Source organism: Centrocercus urophasianus, unplaced genomic scaffold, assembly GCF_019232065.1.
Source record: "Centrocercus urophasianus isolate 14NV4802_14NV808 unplaced genomic scaffold, USGS_Curo_1.0 seq_29, whole genome shotgun sequence".
Taxonomy (NCBI): domain Eukaryota; kingdom Metazoa; phylum Chordata; class Aves; order Galliformes; family Phasianidae; genus Centrocercus; species Centrocercus urophasianus.
The window spans coordinates 11,303,399-11,320,563 of NW_024884855.1; the positions used below are offsets into that span (position 1 = coordinate 11,303,399).

The 17,165-nt window shown below is 40.4% G+C and overlaps 1 protein-coding gene across 7 annotated transcripts in view; it reads right to left on the minus strand.

Annotated features, from left to right (window-relative positions):
* Positions 1 to 17,165, minus strand: part of SUN1 (Sad1 and UNC84 domain containing 1) — a 28,356-nt gene that overhangs the window by 3,199 nt on the left and 7,992 nt on the right. For 3 of the 7 annotated variants that reach the window (XM_042827576.1, XM_042827582.1, XM_042827578.1), the window contains 18 exons: positions 12,915 to 13,109; positions 12,397 to 12,587; positions 11,401 to 11,427; positions 11,107 to 11,301; positions 9,426 to 9,548; positions 8,426 to 8,509; positions 8,007 to 8,117; positions 6,576 to 6,674; positions 5,846 to 5,939; positions 5,686 to 5,744; positions 4,508 to 4,653; positions 4,137 to 4,367; positions 3,812 to 3,898; positions 3,377 to 3,420; positions 2,406 to 2,541; positions 1,288 to 1,542; positions 724 to 808; positions 256 to 371 (listed from right to left, as the gene is read on the minus strand). In XM_042827576.1, coding sequence (XP_042683510.1) covers positions 256 to 371; positions 724 to 808; positions 1,288 to 1,542; positions 2,406 to 2,541; positions 3,377 to 3,420; positions 3,812 to 3,898; positions 4,137 to 4,367; positions 4,508 to 4,653; positions 5,686 to 5,744; positions 5,846 to 5,939; positions 6,576 to 6,674; positions 8,007 to 8,117; positions 8,426 to 8,509; positions 9,426 to 9,548; positions 11,107 to 11,301; positions 11,401 to 11,427; positions 12,397 to 12,587; positions 12,915 to 13,109 — 2,278 coding nt within the window. The remainder of the gene's footprint in view (positions 1 to 255; positions 372 to 723; positions 809 to 1,287; positions 1,543 to 2,405; positions 2,542 to 3,376; positions 3,421 to 3,811; positions 3,899 to 4,136; positions 4,368 to 4,507; positions 4,654 to 5,685; positions 5,745 to 5,845; positions 5,940 to 6,575; positions 6,675 to 8,006; positions 8,118 to 8,425; positions 8,510 to 9,425; positions 9,549 to 11,106; positions 11,302 to 11,400; positions 11,428 to 12,396; positions 12,588 to 12,914; positions 13,110 to 17,165) is intronic. The other 4 variants (XM_042827581.1, XM_042827580.1, XM_042827579.1 and 1 more) reach the window with 4 other exon arrangements.

Sequence of the window (17,165 nt, forward strand, 5' to 3'; positions counted from 1 at the left end):
CACATTTTGCAGAAATCCAGTGCAGCACCAAGGCTGCTATGAGAGCCTTAGTTTTGTTAAAGAAGGGCCTTAAGCAACGCCAAGGGCCTTCAAGAATAATCACACTCTCAGAACAAAGTTCAAAGTACCCCGACCTCATCCTCCCCACCCCAGAGGAGCAGCGTATCACAGAAAAACACAAAGCACCCAAAAACCACCCCAGGACACTCAACACAAAATAACACTGCTGAACTTGTTTACTTTACTTTTAATTACCTGAATAACAACTCTGGGAGACTGAGAGAAGTACCACAGAGGAATTCCAAAGAGGCTAATTAACGCTGTTTTTGTCTCATAGGTTTCAGAACAGCGAGTACTCAAAATGCTGCCGCCTTAAAAAAAGACAAAACCAGGTTAGCAGAAGCAGTTTTTCATTCCTTCCTAAAGGCTTTTTATTTCCCCCCCTTAAAAAACAACAAGAACTCAACCAAATACGAAAGGTTTCATTAATCTCGAATACTGTTCTAACTTTCCAATGCTCTGCTTCTGTCAAATACAACATTATTTTAAGTAATCATTACAGATTTTTCACTTCAGAAGACTGAAAGATTGTACACTTTCCATAATAAGTTCAGTGATGTTCAGTCCCTTCACACACACAGATTTGTGGCTCTCAATTATTTAGATCTGTTTTTATTGGAAGTATACCATTTTCCTTAATATTATAGTATTTCTTATGTTTACCTCCAGATTCTAAGGCAAAATCCACCATCCCAGTCTTGTCTTGGGAGTACAGCTTCAATGCATTGTTTACAATGATCTGTGCTTGCTACAGGTGGACACAGAAGAACAGAAAGGAAAGACAATATGAAGTGACAAGAGCTGATACATTCACATGACAAGTGGCAAACACCCTTCTGAGATGCTGCACTCTACTGCAAATCTTTGAGAGCCTCAGTCAACATAAAGTGTGTTTGTAAATGCTTGAGCAAACGGCTCAAAACAAATTCATACTACGTCTTGCCTGATGTTCTCTTCAGAACTGGGATTCTCTACCCTCCCCCCATCTGCCCACATCATTTGGGAATTCTTCTGTACTCAAGATAGCAGACTTTTTTGGGGAAAAAAAAGGCACGTTCAGAGTAGACAACAACTGGCGTAAGAGTGCACTCAATTTCCCATAGTTTGCCCATTTCAATTAATCTTTCAGGCACCTCTTCAAATCATTAACATTGACATAGACAGCTGTGTTCCACTAAATGCATGTAAAGGACAATTTTATTGAACTCAGCACTTGAGCTGACTCACTGCTTCTGTGATTCCAGAAATCCCTGCGTTATTCACAGCATTTGTTACTACTTCAGATGTTATTCTTTGGTTTGTTACAGCCATCTGCAGGGTGATATTCTTGAGAATTTGCAACTCCAGATCCTGCAGCAAAGTTTGCAGATCACTTCTGGTCACAAAATTGGATGTAAGCCACTGGAGAAGCGATTCAGGAAAGTCCTTGTGCTGATCACCAAAAACCATCATCTTGACAGATTCTTTAACCTGGGCATCTACCTATTCACCAACAATTGGAATAGAAATGATTAGTATTACTTAATGGTTTATGAAGTCCATCTAGTAGACACATATGAAGTCAATACATCCTTCCAGTATTACAGAGAAAGCCAGCTTTTGCATGTGTTTTAACTGCAGTGACTTACACTAGAGTATCAGACCAGGTAATTATGCAGAAGACATGGAAACAGGAGGCTTCACTGAGTTGGGAGCAGCTAAAAGTCCTGCTAATGAAGGGCTTTATGTAAGGAAGTCTGACTGATGGTTCAGAATAGAAAAGTTGATTGCAACAGTTCCAAGGGACTGTGGCAACTCTAAGGGGAGCAGTACACTTATCAGGTCTAATAAAGCAGTCACTTCAGTGACTATTCACCTATGGCATACTTTGATTTTGTACACATAGATAAAAGAACTCGTGATAACACTGGAATATCAACTTGGACTAAAATAAGAACTTAAGGACTGCTGCATTTTATTGACTACACTCAAACTGAACCTTACAGAAGTTTAAAGAAATAAAGCATGATTTTTAACAGAAGTTCCAGATGACAAACCTAGCTATTGCTTACATGAGTTCCTTTTCCACATTTGCATGAGATGGCACTATACAGCAAAGTACCCTGCATTCAACTGGCACTGCATTATCTCAAATGCAAATGAAGCTGCCATTGTGAAAAACAGACCACAAGCTCACCTAGTAAAGTGCTACCAATAATGGGGAAAAAAAGATCATAGTACCACTCCATGAAGCACTACTGTTTTCTTAAGATGAATATTACTCCTATATCACTTTAGCAGTGCCTTTTAAAAGTTTGTGAACAAAATCTAGTCTGACTTTCACTAGGATGGTTGCCAGAACTTACTTTTTCATGAATAACATCTATTTTCTCATAACTTGTCTTCACACTTTCTCCAGTTGACAGCTCTGATTTCACTTGAGACAACTCTAGTTCCAGCTTTTTAACTCTGGATAAGAGTTGATTATGTTCATCACCATCTCTGACAAAAACAAATAGCCAAAAATTAGGAAACAATTAGTTTCAATCATTCCATCAAATTCTAAAGGCATGAGAATACATTTGTCTAAATATAAAGTGCTTTCCTAGTTCAGTTATCCATTGAGATAGACATCATAAGCTTGCAGTTCCTTGAAGGCTTTCAGATCCTTAGGATGAAGATAATAGAAGTAAAATATTTCAGAATTCTGAACAAATCCAGAAGCAATGACTTTCAGGACATCATCCCACTGACAACTCAGTAACTCAGACAGATACAGAGTTCTGGTTTGGCAGACCAGCCAAGCTTTACTTGCTTGAACTGGGCACTGATTAGAGCAAGTTTCAAGTTACCTTAACACCTACCTATGAAGTTACTGTCTTCAGCTGAGCCTGTGAGCAGTAGTTGTGTAACCTGTGCTTATCAGCACTCAGTGTGTGCTATGGAAAGCAGTAGCCAACATTCCAAAGCTATTTCAATTAAGTGTAAAAATAAGAATTCACAAAGTCAGTGTTTTCTCCTCCCAACAGGGAACTACTTAGTGAAATTCTGTGGTTTTTTTTTCCTGATACTACACTGGATGTTAGCAGGCAGCAGTTTATCTGACAAACCAAAACCATGGCTGAAAGTGAGAGTTGATAAGATTTAAAAAGTTAAAAATATAAGATGCATCAAAACCAACCACTGTATACTAAGCAGTTTGAGGAAGAAATCTTACATGTCTGTAAAAGCACAAGAAGTCTGTCATAACTAATAACTGATAGCTGTATTAAAAAAAAAAAAAAGCCTATCATCATTAGTGAGCTTCAAAGCTAGACAAAAAATTAAGTGCTCATACCTAATTGCTTTTGCTTTGGCTATTTCAAGTTCCTTCTGAATGTCCTGAAAACAAGAACAGAAGTTTGGTTTGACACAATAACACAAGTGACAGACAAAAAAAACAAGTGAATCAAGTGAAAAAGTGAGACATTCTAGCACCACCTATACGAGGCTGTGTTCCTACTTCTCTTTGTGCCTCCATACAGTAAGATTTTATTCCAAATATCACCCACCTTCCTGGTCAATTTTTAACCTTTGAACTGAAAACACTGCCAAGAATGGAGAAAAGAAAGAACACTAGCAGCGAAACAACGCGTTGTTTCATGCAGTGAAACAAATGTTCAAAGCTAGTGTGAAGTAAACTAGGTTTGAGGACAGAAGAAAATAAATAGTTTGTTGCCTATTTCATCAGAACATTAGTATTATATCTAGCTAGAAAAGCTGACTTTCATACCTTAAACTCAGCAGAGAGTTTTCTAAGAAGATCTTCCAACGTTACGATGCGCAAGTTGTGCTCTTGATGTAAAGCCAGGAAGTCAGTCTTAAAACCAGGAAAGAAAAAGGCAGCATACTTTGAGTACAAAGTGCTTTGCTAAAATGGTGTTTCATTCATTCTGTGACCAAAGCTTTCAAGAATGCTAAATAACTGTTACACAGTAAATGACAGGATAAGTCAACTCCACCCCACAAAGAGAATCCTAAGAAGTCACATCACTGATCAACAGCATTAACAGAACAGAGCTCTGATCAGTCTCAGAAATGGTCAGTAAGTGACTTACCGTTACCTTTTCCTCCAGCCTCTTATCTTTAAGATGTTGATCCATCACATTTCTTATTAGCTTCAAGATTTCATTTCTGTCACCCATCTGGGCAACCTGATCTTGAAGATTATGGAGTAGATGCAGCACTTTGCTATATTCTTCATCATGATGGTGGCATCTGTCAGACACGAAGGCCATCTGCTTTTCCAGCTCATTTATACGAGCAGAATCAAATATATTTATGGTATCCTAAGGCAGAAAGATTCATTTGTTTAACATATAAAAATAATTTTTATTACTCTTGGGTGTCCAGTGGCTATTGCAAAATGCCAAAGAGGGGAGTTAAGAGGTCTGAAGGGAAAGTTCTCACCCAGGCTGTTCTCCCTTACCTTTGGAGGCTGTACAGAGTGAGAAGAATCAGGTTGTGGACCAGGAACATAAATAGAGTCATCTGTGCTCTGCACTTTATCAATTCTCGTCCAGTTTAACAGAGGCAACAGTGCAACAAAGCTGTCAAACCCCCAGAACCATAAACCTTCAGTGAGCAAAAACAAAAGCAAAAAAGGGAGTTCAATCTACAAATTATTTTATGTTTTGCCACACAGTAAACTACTCCAGCCTGAATAAAAGTTATCTACATGAGGCAATTTCAAAACTGTTAAGGTAAGCACCCAGAAGCATTAGGCAGTATCAGTACCACTTGCAGGTGATTCCTGCTTATATATGATATGTTCTTAACCTTAATCTTATGCTACTGCTGCCCTGGGACACAGATCTCACCTGTTGAATATGACAGGCCATAACTCACTGACAATTTTTACCTTACTGGAAAACATCTTGCCTTATACCCTATTTACTACACACCACACTGCATAATGCCTAGCAGAAGTCTGAGAAAATTTATGCTTCCATGAAAACATAGAATTTGACAAAGATTGTACTTATTTCTGCAATATTTTAGTGAGAAGAAACAGCATTTTCTACACAGAATATCTTCTTGCTTTCTTATTCTCCATACAGCTCCTCATGTCTCTGAGTTTTTTGAGGATATAAAAAGACACAAAAATGCTTCTCAAAAATAGCTCAGTGTCTTCAGTAAATACTTTCAATAGGAGTTTCTTTCAAAGAAGACAACTGGCCTGGAACATTGCCAGCTAATCTAAGGTATTTCAAGCAAAGTAAGCATGGAGAGAAAGAATGCATTAATAAAAAACCATAAACACACTGACAGCAACCAAAAGCCCTCAGCTTTTATGCAGGTTGACACAATGAAAAGCTGATTTTTCATGAGCTCAGTGCTGCTCCTCTGAAAAGGAGCAACACACTGCAGTGTTTTTGCAATTACTTGCTATGTCTGAAAAGCTCTAAGAAATTGAAGTTTCGTGAAACAAGAACCTGCTGACACACCAGTACTTTCTGGAATCATTCACAAACTGTTCACAAACCAAAACTTGGCTTTTTAGCTTCTGTATCTTCCCCATGATGCCACAGTCCAACCAGAAGTACTCCTTTGCTGAAGCAGCAGTAAGCATACACTGATTGCTATGAAATCTGTAAGTTCACATACCTAGTAGAAACAGCAGTGGGATGAGAAACAGCAATAGCCTGGAAACCTTTGGAAGGCATCTAGAGAAAGAGAAGAAAGTTTGCAAGAAGCCATATTACCATATTTCATCTGATAACTGGGAACAGAACTTGCTCACAGAAGATTTATAATTGATACATACTTTCTAAGAATAAACACCTTCAGCAAAGACATCAGAGCAAGAAGTTGATTCCAGCCAGCTCTAAGCAACCTGAAGATGCCAGAAGCTGCTCTCCCTGGAAGACAAAAGAGGTGACATTACTGCACCACATGTTCAAGGACACCAAACAGGGACATGCAGCTGTGGCCTAGAGTACTTTGCAGAGCAGAGAAATGCACGAGCACAAGCAACACACAGATTACTAACATCTAGATGTATCTCACAGTATGACAGCACTACAACCTCAGCTACTCAACAAAAATAGCAGCCATGCAAAGAGATGAAATCTCACTGGTTACAACAACATCTTCCTGAAAATTCAGTAAGAAACATCAAGTCCAAGTTATCACACACTAACGAGCTCAGCATGCTTCAAGAAACGCACAGATTAGCAGAGTGAGTTCACTACGAGGAATGCCATGGCAGGAAGCAAATTCCAAACCAAACACACCCCATTCTTTTTGACACCCCTCATCTGGGCTGTTAACACGCTCAGTCCCTCAAGAAGCAGACTAGCTCGTGTCCCACTACACCTGTGAGCAGAAGGATGCTCTCTCACTAAGCATGCTTTGGTCAGTACAGCACAGCAGCTTGCACACTCAAGTTATGCAAGCTCCAGAGTAAGCAGAATTAGTGTCAGCTACTGCAAACTTCCTATCTGTCAAGAAGGAACAGGCAACACACAGACATACACACAAATCAGGGTAGTAACCTGGGGAAAGAATGGCCAGCCAAAGGAGAGCCAACACCTTCTGGGACACAAACCATCCAGCTGCTCCCACCGTTTGCAACACGTGCAGCACAAAGTAACCTAGATTATAACAAATTAACTATGTGGCAACATACAAATAAGGTTCTTTGAATACATGCAGCAGAAAAGCCTCCATCCCCTGACCACTACGTGCTCTGCACAGTATTAAACCATATCCTTCAGCAATCTACAGACTTGTTTTTCTCACTATTTAAAAGCAAATTAAACCACCAATAAATACAAATCTAAGTAAAAGCAAGACAGTTTAGAAACAGAATTCCCTTGTACACCAATAGATGTAATGGACAACAACCTCTGAGCAGTAAGAAAACCACTTCCCTCTTCACAACAGCCAAAGTTCACATTTTGTAGCATGGCATTTAGATAAGCAAGCCAAGTGCAACTGATAATGGAAAGAAATTATTCCCATAAAAATTTGCTTTAAACACATTACTTTTTATGCATCTTTCTTGTTCTAGATTTTACACCAAATTTACTATCCAGTCGTGTTTAAAAAGAGGAAATACTTAAAGTTTAAAATACTAGAGAAAAAAACTGATAATTCTATGTATTGATAACCAGACATTCACTACTGAATGCAGGATGCAAGCAATACAATGTCAGTTTTGAGTCTTTGAAAGCAAAAGTCAAATGCAGCATGCTAAGACAAAATGCAGTAACTGAAACCCCCCAGAAGCCCACAGTTACTGTATGCACAGCTAGCACTGCTCGCTATGGAACAAACTAACAATCAACTTAGAAAGTAATCCTACACTTTCAGATTAGCAGCCATGTCTGGGTTAATCTGAGGGACTATAGGTATACCAACCCAATATTTTGCAAAGCATTTAGGTGAATGAAGTGTCTCAAATCATTTTCCTTTGCTGAACAAAGAGCATTCAAACAGATTCTTGATGCCTCTGCCATTCAAGCTAGGGAACGCCCATCTCACAGGGAAGATTCTATCACTATATAAAGATTCCTGCAAAAATTGACTATCACTAGAACAAAAATAAGATGTTAAAAACCCTTTATTCAAACCATCTGTATATCAATACCTTGTATCTTGCTTTTATTTAAAGGCAGCTCTCCACCCTATCAAGAGCATGGACTTCCCAAAGCACAATAAGCTAGCAATCTCAATTTTCTTTCTCAAGCACAAGCTGTATGCCTTCATCACACTTTGTTTTAACTACATAAGCAGCCTACCAAGCCTGCACAAAAGCCAATATCAGCACAATAATCAAAATGAAAAAGATGTTAAGTAAATCAATTTCCCAAAGGCTGTACATTTTAGTCTACTCAATGGATAAAGATAAGAACAACAAAACAATATGAATGATTAACAGATTGATGCAAAATAAAAGCAAAATAAAAAAGGTCCGAGTCAACCTGCATAAGAAAAGATGTGCGAAATGGTCCTTGCTACCCTTTTAGCCCTGGAGGATTGCATGTGCTCTGTGGTGTGTATTTCAAGCTGTTTCTTCCCCTTACAGTCATCACCTGTTGATTGTGGTAACAGATGATTAATGGGACAAAGCCAGGATCAAATCAAGAACGTTACAAGACAACGTGAACAAGTCTACTTCACATTAGCAGTTACCAAGCCAAAAAACATCAAATTCCAACAGGCTAAAACTTGTCTGGGGCAAGGGTACAGAATGGGAATCACTTTTCTGCCCTCTGCATTTAAGCTAGATAATAAGCATTTACTCTGAAGCTTCCACAGAGGCACGAAGCACAAACTGCTATCATAGCAACAACACAGCGCACAGCCCAAGGCTGAAGGCAACAGAAGTGGTTATACTTACATATTGATTCCTCACTGACACCAAAGCGGCTGTCCTCTCTGTAAAACTCCTTTATATTCATGCTTCCACAGTAATCTGAGTGAGCTGCAATATATCCAGAAAGGATAAATAGAACATAATTCTCAACCTCAAAGCCTTTCCTATCACCGGATTTTGATCAAACTCACTTGGATTGCTATTAGAAGCCAGGTTACCTGAAGGAAACCTGAACAGTGACCCTGAAAGAAGCCTACCTCGTGTAATCCTGCTTTTTTCTACTTTAAATAACAAGGGGCATTTTTGTTTAAAAAAATAGTTCTCTTTTCAGATAGTAAAGTTAGTTTTAAAAAAATCCTAAGTAACAATCCCTGAATTCCTATTCCTGTCAGTGAGCCACATCCTCGTGTTGTCCCCAACAGAAACATTAAGTAACTGAGAAGAGAGCACTTACAAGTTATAAAGCACTAAGGTAGAAAGGAACAGACCAGACATCAAAAAAGTTTCATACAATCACAAAAGCTCAATTACTTTCTGCTTACAGCATTTAGTTTCACTCAGAGCATATGATGCGGAAGGAAAAACAAAGAGGAATTGAAGTTTGTCAAGGGAAACAAGATGTGCAGAGCAACAACTGCACTTTCAGCTTTGCAAGACAGATACAACACAGCTCTGAGTATGCAGTGGACTGAAGGGCAAGAAGAAAAAAGTTCAGACTTGACGCTGTGACACAGAACAGCTCTGAAAAGCAACTTCTGCCTTTTCCTAGTAAAAAAAAAAATAGGAAATCAACACATGGATCTTAACTGTAACAAAGATGTTTGGTATTTTGAAAACAGAAGAAAAATATGCAAAGTGTAGCACAAGTGAGAGAATTAAAAAAAAATAATAAAAGATAGGAAAATAGGAGCCAGCCAGGATATAGATAAACATCATAGTGCCATAGAAGTCCAGAAGAAAGTCAAAGAACAAAAAACACACACTGGTTTTGTGTGGAAACCGAGAAAGACAACTGAAAAGGTACCTTTAGATTCATAACTCTGCTTCAGCAAAACCATTTGAAATAGTTGCACTAATAGTGATGCAAGAGATGCTGCAGTGTGTTTGACCAATCGCAGAATCTTACTGACGTAGAAATAGGTGCCTCCTATTGAAAAAGAAGTGTGAACACAAATTATTTACCTGCAAAGAGGTGCACCTCTACTCGCCAGTGAGCACTGGCTTGCAGAAAAGTGAGAACTAAGCATCAAAAGCTTCAGGCTAGCCAGGAGTATGAAAGTTCAGCAAGCATGAATCGAGAAGTCTAGATGCATTAGGAATTACAGGCCAATGTTTTTGCATGGACTGTGCAACCTGCAGGAAATGCCAAGGTATCTGCCTTGAAGGCAAGAGTACCTTCTTAGTGAGAATTAAAAACTCCAACAAATAGCAACAAAATCCTTCCTTACATAACTAAAGTTTTCTGATACTGATTTTGTGATGTCAAAACTCCAAACAATTCGGGTTTGAAAGGGAGATAACTTTTCATCTTCTCCTCCCCTTTACACTGGAATAAGAAAGATACTGCAGTGGTCAGCCTCAAGTGCTTTAGAGATGCTTCTCCTTTAGAGCAGCAGGGATGAAGCTCTCCATGCTGCTTCTTAGAAACAGCCACACTTCAGAAGCCTGCCATGATTTTGGGCTCCTCGATCCCAGCACTCATTTAACCCAAACATCAGATTCAAGTTCAGGAGAACATATGAAGATGAGCTCATTTTTAAGATTCTCCTTGGTGAATACAAACTCTGGAAAACAGAACAGCTTTTATACAGTGTTGCTAAGCAGCTCATTATGTCAAGACAACAGAATTCCTACCTATGCCACACAATTTCCAAAAAGGAAAACTTGCCTTAAGTATTTAAAGTTGCACCATGCAGTCCAATATCTAAAGACTTACAGCTAACTGGAAATATACATCATTAAAGAATAACACATCTACAGAGTCCTTTGTTGTTTTTTTTTTTCCCCTTCATTTTCAGGCCACTAAAGAAACACCTGAGTAGTGATTAGTGAGGACCACCAAGCATCAAGAAGCTCAGGGTGCAATGCAAGAGGCAGGCAGACACCAAGATACGAGGCCAACTCTGCAGAGAGCAGAGATTGCCTTGGAAAGGCAGAACATTCACTGAAGATTCAGTTCCATGCTTCAGGAACATAGGCACTACAAGTCAACTTGAAAACAGTTCTGCCCTTTGGAGTTCAGTTCTTGCAGTGGTTGAGGTTCAGCTCCTAAATGAGCACTGGAAGGTTACGTGAGAAGAAAGAGTTCTTCCTCAGAAATTCTCTGGGCAACAGAGGCACTGCTGAAATAATGGCTCTGCTCCATCTTGAAAATTCAAATCACATAAGAAATTGGGATCACATTGAAAAAGTTCCTATGTGAAAATCCATGGAGAGACAAATGTAGGTCCAATGACAGATCAAGAGATGCCTGAACACCTGTGCTGGATGAACAGCCCATTGTGCTCTGTGTCAGTTTAATCATGTAATCTATTAGGATACGAGAGGTTCATCCGACACGTAGAAGGTAAAAGAATCACAAGAATTTTGTTATTAATAGATATAACAGGGTAGGAGCAGTACTTAATTAGCACTGTGCAAAAATGTATCAACTAAGCCACATACTGTTCTACTACTCAGGGAAAGCACAAGAGAAAGTTACTTACTAGATGCATGTTTCTGGCTCCTGTCCCTGGAATAAATCCTGGAAGATGGCCCAGGAGCAGCAGAGTACGCTGTAAGAACCTCCTTTCGTTCAGACAGCATGCTGCAGTCACTGCACGTGTAGCCATTTATCATTGTAGTCTGCGTTTCTGCTGTTGCTATATCACCATTTCTCTGCAGGAGCGTGGCATCACTACCTAGGGAACCAGGAGCAGGACATTCAGTGCAAGAATTATTAAGGTCATTAGTCACCATTAAACAGAACTCTTAGAGAAGCAAAAGAAAGGCGTAGTTACCTTTAGGGTCACCATCATCATCAAGACCTTCAAAGAAGAAAGAAAAAAAATTGGTTCACAAAGATAAGAAAAGCCCCGTGAGCAACTATGATGTGTGATGTGAACTCAAAGCTGGGGTCCTGCTAACTTTATGACTGCAAAGAAAAGTCACTTGAAGATCTAACATTTTTCAGTCCATTACAGGAGAAGATTCATATATCCTATCATAACAGGATATGAGAAGTGTCCTGTCACAGAAGCAGTCAAGTATGGATGACAATTACACTTTCTCTTACCTCCCATTTCACTTCAAGGCAGCTAATCACAAACTTACACTGCTTTTCTTGCTTAGTAACTACTTTTCAATCTGGATCTATAAAATACAGTGCTACCACAGACAAGTAACCCAAATCTTACCATGCTTTCTACTAAAATTGAAACAATTCTTTGCATTCTCACTCTGGGACAGTCACAAACACACTGACTGGAAACAAGCAGTCTGAACTGGGTGCTACAGTAAGTTGCTGATCTCCTACACAACACTTCATGAAGGCGACTCTCGCATTTTCTCTTCAGATTAAGAGGTTGACTCCAGAAGAGGATGCTTGTTCACACTTAGGAAAAACAATCAATCATACACAAAAACCCCCAGGAAATCTTGAGGCATCACCAACTTCAAACTTTCAGGTTAAGGCACTTTACATTCCAACACATTTCCACCTGTAACAAACAAATATGCTTTTCCTTTGGCTTTTCAAGAGAAACTTCATGAACTTACATGTTTATTCTACCAACACTTTGAAACAATAAAGACACAAGTTCACCAACGTTCACACAATGGAGTGTGAATTTCCAGCAGGCATCTCAGCAAAGCAGACACCTACATAAAAGTAGAAGTACACACAGGGAGCACGATGGGAAAATGGGTGAGCAAGAGAGGGAAGATGTGAAAACGTTCACACACGACCTGTAAGCAGCTTTGACAGTCTGATATGACCAATAGCATCCACGACCTACCCCAGAAATGATCAACTTCTGTCTGCTCTCGAATCGAAGACTCATCCAGCACAGTGGACACCATTGACGTATCGCTGGCACGGCTGAGGAAGCTGCCTTGGTTAAAAACGGGAGAGCTGGACAGATGTTTCCTTGGCATGTCTCTCACACTGCCAGACTGCTTATTTATGCTTTTGCGCTGCTTCACCATGCTAGAAAACAAAGCAATGAGAAAACAAGAAGAGCACTAACAGATACAAGTTTCTGTTTTTCACTTATGAAAGAATTTAATAAAAAGACAAGCTTTTTCAGCACTGATGTAACTGGGCAGCCACAATCAGGTTTCAGAGAAAATTCTTACTTCTGTGCTGCTCCAGCTTTACAAAGAATTTGTTGTGAACCATACACTCTAAATTATGATATTAAACTGAGAACAAGAAATGAAACAGCAAGTAATCCATTCCTGCTTTATTGTGTTCAGACAGGAATTCTCAAGACTGCAACCAAGAAATTAACTTGTGAGGATAGAAAATGCTTACTTAGAAGACTGTTCCCTGAAAGTGACGCTCCCGGAGTAAGAGCTGTCATGGAGGACATCATTTCGGGCACTGTCTGGTTTATTAACTCCTAAAGCAGCTAACCGCAAACTACGCCGTGACATCCTTGGTGAATCAAACACTGGATCTATTTTGTGTTCAATCTCAAAATCCAAAGCATCTGAAGAATAACTTGAACTAAAACAAAAATAAGAACAGAAAAGTTAGAATTCAAGAGAAAATCCCCCTAGAAATGAGCATGCCCTCCAAGCTAGACTAAGCTCCAATTAAAAGCAATTTATCTGGGGTTACGGAGCAAGTTCCACAGGACATGCAATATTACCCAGATAACAGGAGCACAGAGAGCAATTCCTATTACAGGTTTAACAAACAGAAAGCAAACCACAAGAAAGAAACAAATACCATGGAAACCACACCTGCAGCTGAGGCAGAGCAGGCATTGTGAGCCCCAGACATGGCGCTTTTAGCACCAATCTAAGAGACGAAACCATTTATGACACAAAGCTGCTTTCCCCTGCCTCGCTGCAAATAAGACAATCACGATGCATTCTATATCACAAGGTGACACTTAATTCTCCTTTGTCTTTTTTTTTTATTCAATTTTTTGCTTGCTGTTTTATCCCACAGAGGCAAATACATACGTAAGTAAGCTTCATTCCAGTATCCCAGAAATCAAATCCACACGCGCACACTTGATTCTTTCAGAAGCTTCATAAGAACTCACAATGAAGACAGAGCATGCAACAGCAGAGCAAGGCAAATACAAACAGATTAAGCAGAAGAATCAATAAGACATGCATTTACTAAGACAGAAGTTTAGCCTAGAGCAGAATACTTGTTCTTGCAATGAAAGGAAACATTCAGTTATGCAATGGAGCAGAGCTTGTCATTACAGGACGCCCTGCAGCAGAAGCTCAGGTCCTACAGCATGGTGAACCAAAGCATCCCAACACAACTGCTCTAGGCCAGCATTCCATTGGAGTCTTCTCAAGGATACACAGAGCTGGAACAGCAGTTACTTGAATGCTCTGGGAGTTGGGTGCCCTTTTATCTCCCCACCCATCTTTTTTTTTTTTTTTAATCTCTCTCAAAAACAAAAGGAAAAGAAAACTGAGAAGGTATGAAGTGTTACCTATAGAGGCTCCTGCCCCCAAGAGCCCCTGGAATAAGCAAATAAAGTAGAGCTCAATAGATGCTATTGTGCAGTCTGAATTTGAAACGGATGCTCTCCAGAATACAAAAGCTGCTGCAACAAGTATTATTGCAAAAACAATCTTCTGAATGCAAAAACTTTTCTCACAGCGTGTGAAAACCCCAGAACATCACAAAGTAATCAGGTGATATGTAATGTATTACTCTAGCATGCAAACAAGTTAACATGGGCAGTTCCAGCAGCAGCACTCCAAGCAGTGACGTAGCTCTGACAGGTGGGTGCTTCTGAAACGAGTTTCTGACTTGCATGTAGGATACAACAGAGTTGGAGCACACAAATGGGAAGTTCCACCTAAAAAGCCTAATCCAGCCAGCACACTGCAGGCAAACAGCTGGGTGCTCCAGCAGCAGGCAGGCATTCGGCCCACAGGACCAGACTGGTCTCTGTCTGAAATGACTCCTATTGCCCAGAGGTACTCAGATCTGGCAGCAGGCCTGTGGCACCACCTGTTCCATCTCACTGATCTGCCCTGCCAGCGCTGCCCATACAGAGCACAACCTTGGGCAAGGCAGGAGCCTCAAACACTGCTTCACATAAACCCAGCATGCTTCAGTGCATGAGTTGTGATCAGTCCTTCTCTGTATTTGGGGTAAGGGAAAATCGAAATAGCCAGGAGCTTCCAAGTATCAACTACATCTGTTTTCACACAAGGAAAGGCACAGAGTAACAATTCATACAGTGATTTCAAAACGATAAATGCAGGCTTGCGTTCTGACAGAGGTGAAGTGAGAAGACAGGTCAAATGTGACTCTTCCTGCTGTCCATTCTGAAATTATCAGAGTCTCACTAGTTCACAGTTGGGTCCCTCCCTACCACTTGTTTCAGAACTCATTTTGCTATTTACACTTGCCACTGTGCATTTGCTTATCCTTATCTGCCCCCAGCATTTCTTACAGACACTCAATTCACAAGAATACAAAGTACACAGGGCAAGCTGACAGCTGTAACCAGCTCATTTGTTTCTGTTTGCGAACACTTGTTGTTACTGGGTGTCTCAATGAGCACTGGTAACTGTTTGGGTCGAATACCCAGCTTGGAGTTGGCCCCACCACCTTTAACAAAAACCTGACAACAGAAAATCATTGTATCTTTTCCCCTAGGCTAACAAGAGAGCTTCTCCCATTTATGCGAGAAAATAACCCTCTTCATATTGAAAGAAAGTCTCCAAAGGCAGGACAGGACGGAGATCTCCCTTAATTTCCCACCTCAGTTTCAAGTTTCGGAAAGCTAGATCTTTTCCTTCCATAGAAGAAACTAAATGTACAAATTGACAAGAAAAAAACAACCAGGCCTTTCTTTCAAAGGACAGAAATGAACCTACACATTGATATTATTCCCACCAAATGCATAAGACTAGCCAAACAACTTACTGAAGGCAGGATGCAATTGGCCTGTGCTCCTAGGTAACATGTAACAGTGCAGGTGGGCTCCTTCCTCCCGACAGCTCCCCTGGCTGCTGGCACACCTCTGCCCTCAGCAGCCTCACATCTACTCCCAGCTGTGCCCTTGGTACCTCCTTCACATAAGCTCCTAGAAGATACCCACTCCAGTGATTAATTCCAAGTTATAACTTGGTAAGCAGAATGAAAATGATGCCTGTCAGTTTTAGCACACATCACCTTTTCTCTAGAGGGCATGAAATGTAATTTATTTTATAAGTACTCTTTGGAAAGAAGTGGGCAGTAAGGTTCATGATTACTTAAGATTGTGACAGAAGAATGCAGCGCACCTAGGAGATGTAGAACCAAACAGACATCATGTGCATACAGACAGTATGTGACGTCCATTTGCTCTGTGAGGAGAGCATCACTTCCATTAACTGATGGACACCACCTCGAGCTGTAGTCATGGCTTTGGTCAGTCCCAGAACGTGTGTATTTTTTTAAATACAGATAGTCTTCCATTGATCCACTTTTACAAAGAGATGTATGTGACGTAGTGCAGTGACCCAAAAGTTAAGCCAAAATCTCATTATGTTTGGAAAGAGAAAAGTGCTAAAAGTACCTGAGAGGTACAAAAAGGGCATCCCTGAAGGTGGGTGACTACAAGGAGAGAGCAGCTCGAGGGGTGGGGAGGAAATTATGTGTTGACAGGTGAGTGAGACTCACAGGTCTGGCCTGCAGCTCGAGGAGGATAAAGGTTATTTAGTTACTTCAGCTCAGTGCTTTTCAGATTTGAGTTGGAAGATTAAAAGCACAAAGCAGAACTGCTACAGTTATGAGTTCAGAGCAACCACTGGGAGTATTAATAGAAATCCTTTTAATAGGTTATAGCCAACTCTATTAATAGCTCTGTGCTATCTAACTTCAATGAACTTTCCTGCAAAGCTGCACACACAAGCAAGTTCCTTTAGAGAAACTCCCAGATTCTGTAAAGATCCAATTGCCGAAAGCAGAACGAGTGTTATCAGATATAAAGTGAAGCCAATGTGGGCCAGTGGGCAGGGGAGGAGGAGCTTCAGCATGGGAACACTTAGGATTATCAGCTCTGCTGAAATCAACCTCACTTGAGATTATTCAAATATTAACAGACCCAAAGACCGAGAGGAACAGCACACAGCGAGACTGCAGCTCACCTATGGACCCTGAAAGCAGGCTCTGCACCAGGCAGTTTCCCCCATTACTTTACTTTTTGAACATCACACCATTTTCCATGAGGAAGTTTAGAGAGCACTGTGTGATCTTTTCTTTCAATTCAAGGACAAGTCACAACGATGGAATTAATTTCAGAATAACTATCTGCCTTCATTAAGCCCACTTTTAAGAGCCAGCTTAGGCAGCCCTAACATGTAACGCAGTGAAACACCATGTCAGCACGCTCCAGTAGATGCAACTCTCCCCTTCCACAAAAAACTTCTCTGCGATTCCTCAGTTTTGCAACACGACCATCCTTGTTCATGTAGGAAGCCAAACACTCCAGTTGCCTTCTGCACAAGAACTACCATCAAATTAAACTGCGCTCCAGATTTCTAACAGCACTTGCTCTGCACACTCCCTTCCTGGCAGCCAGCCACGCTCATT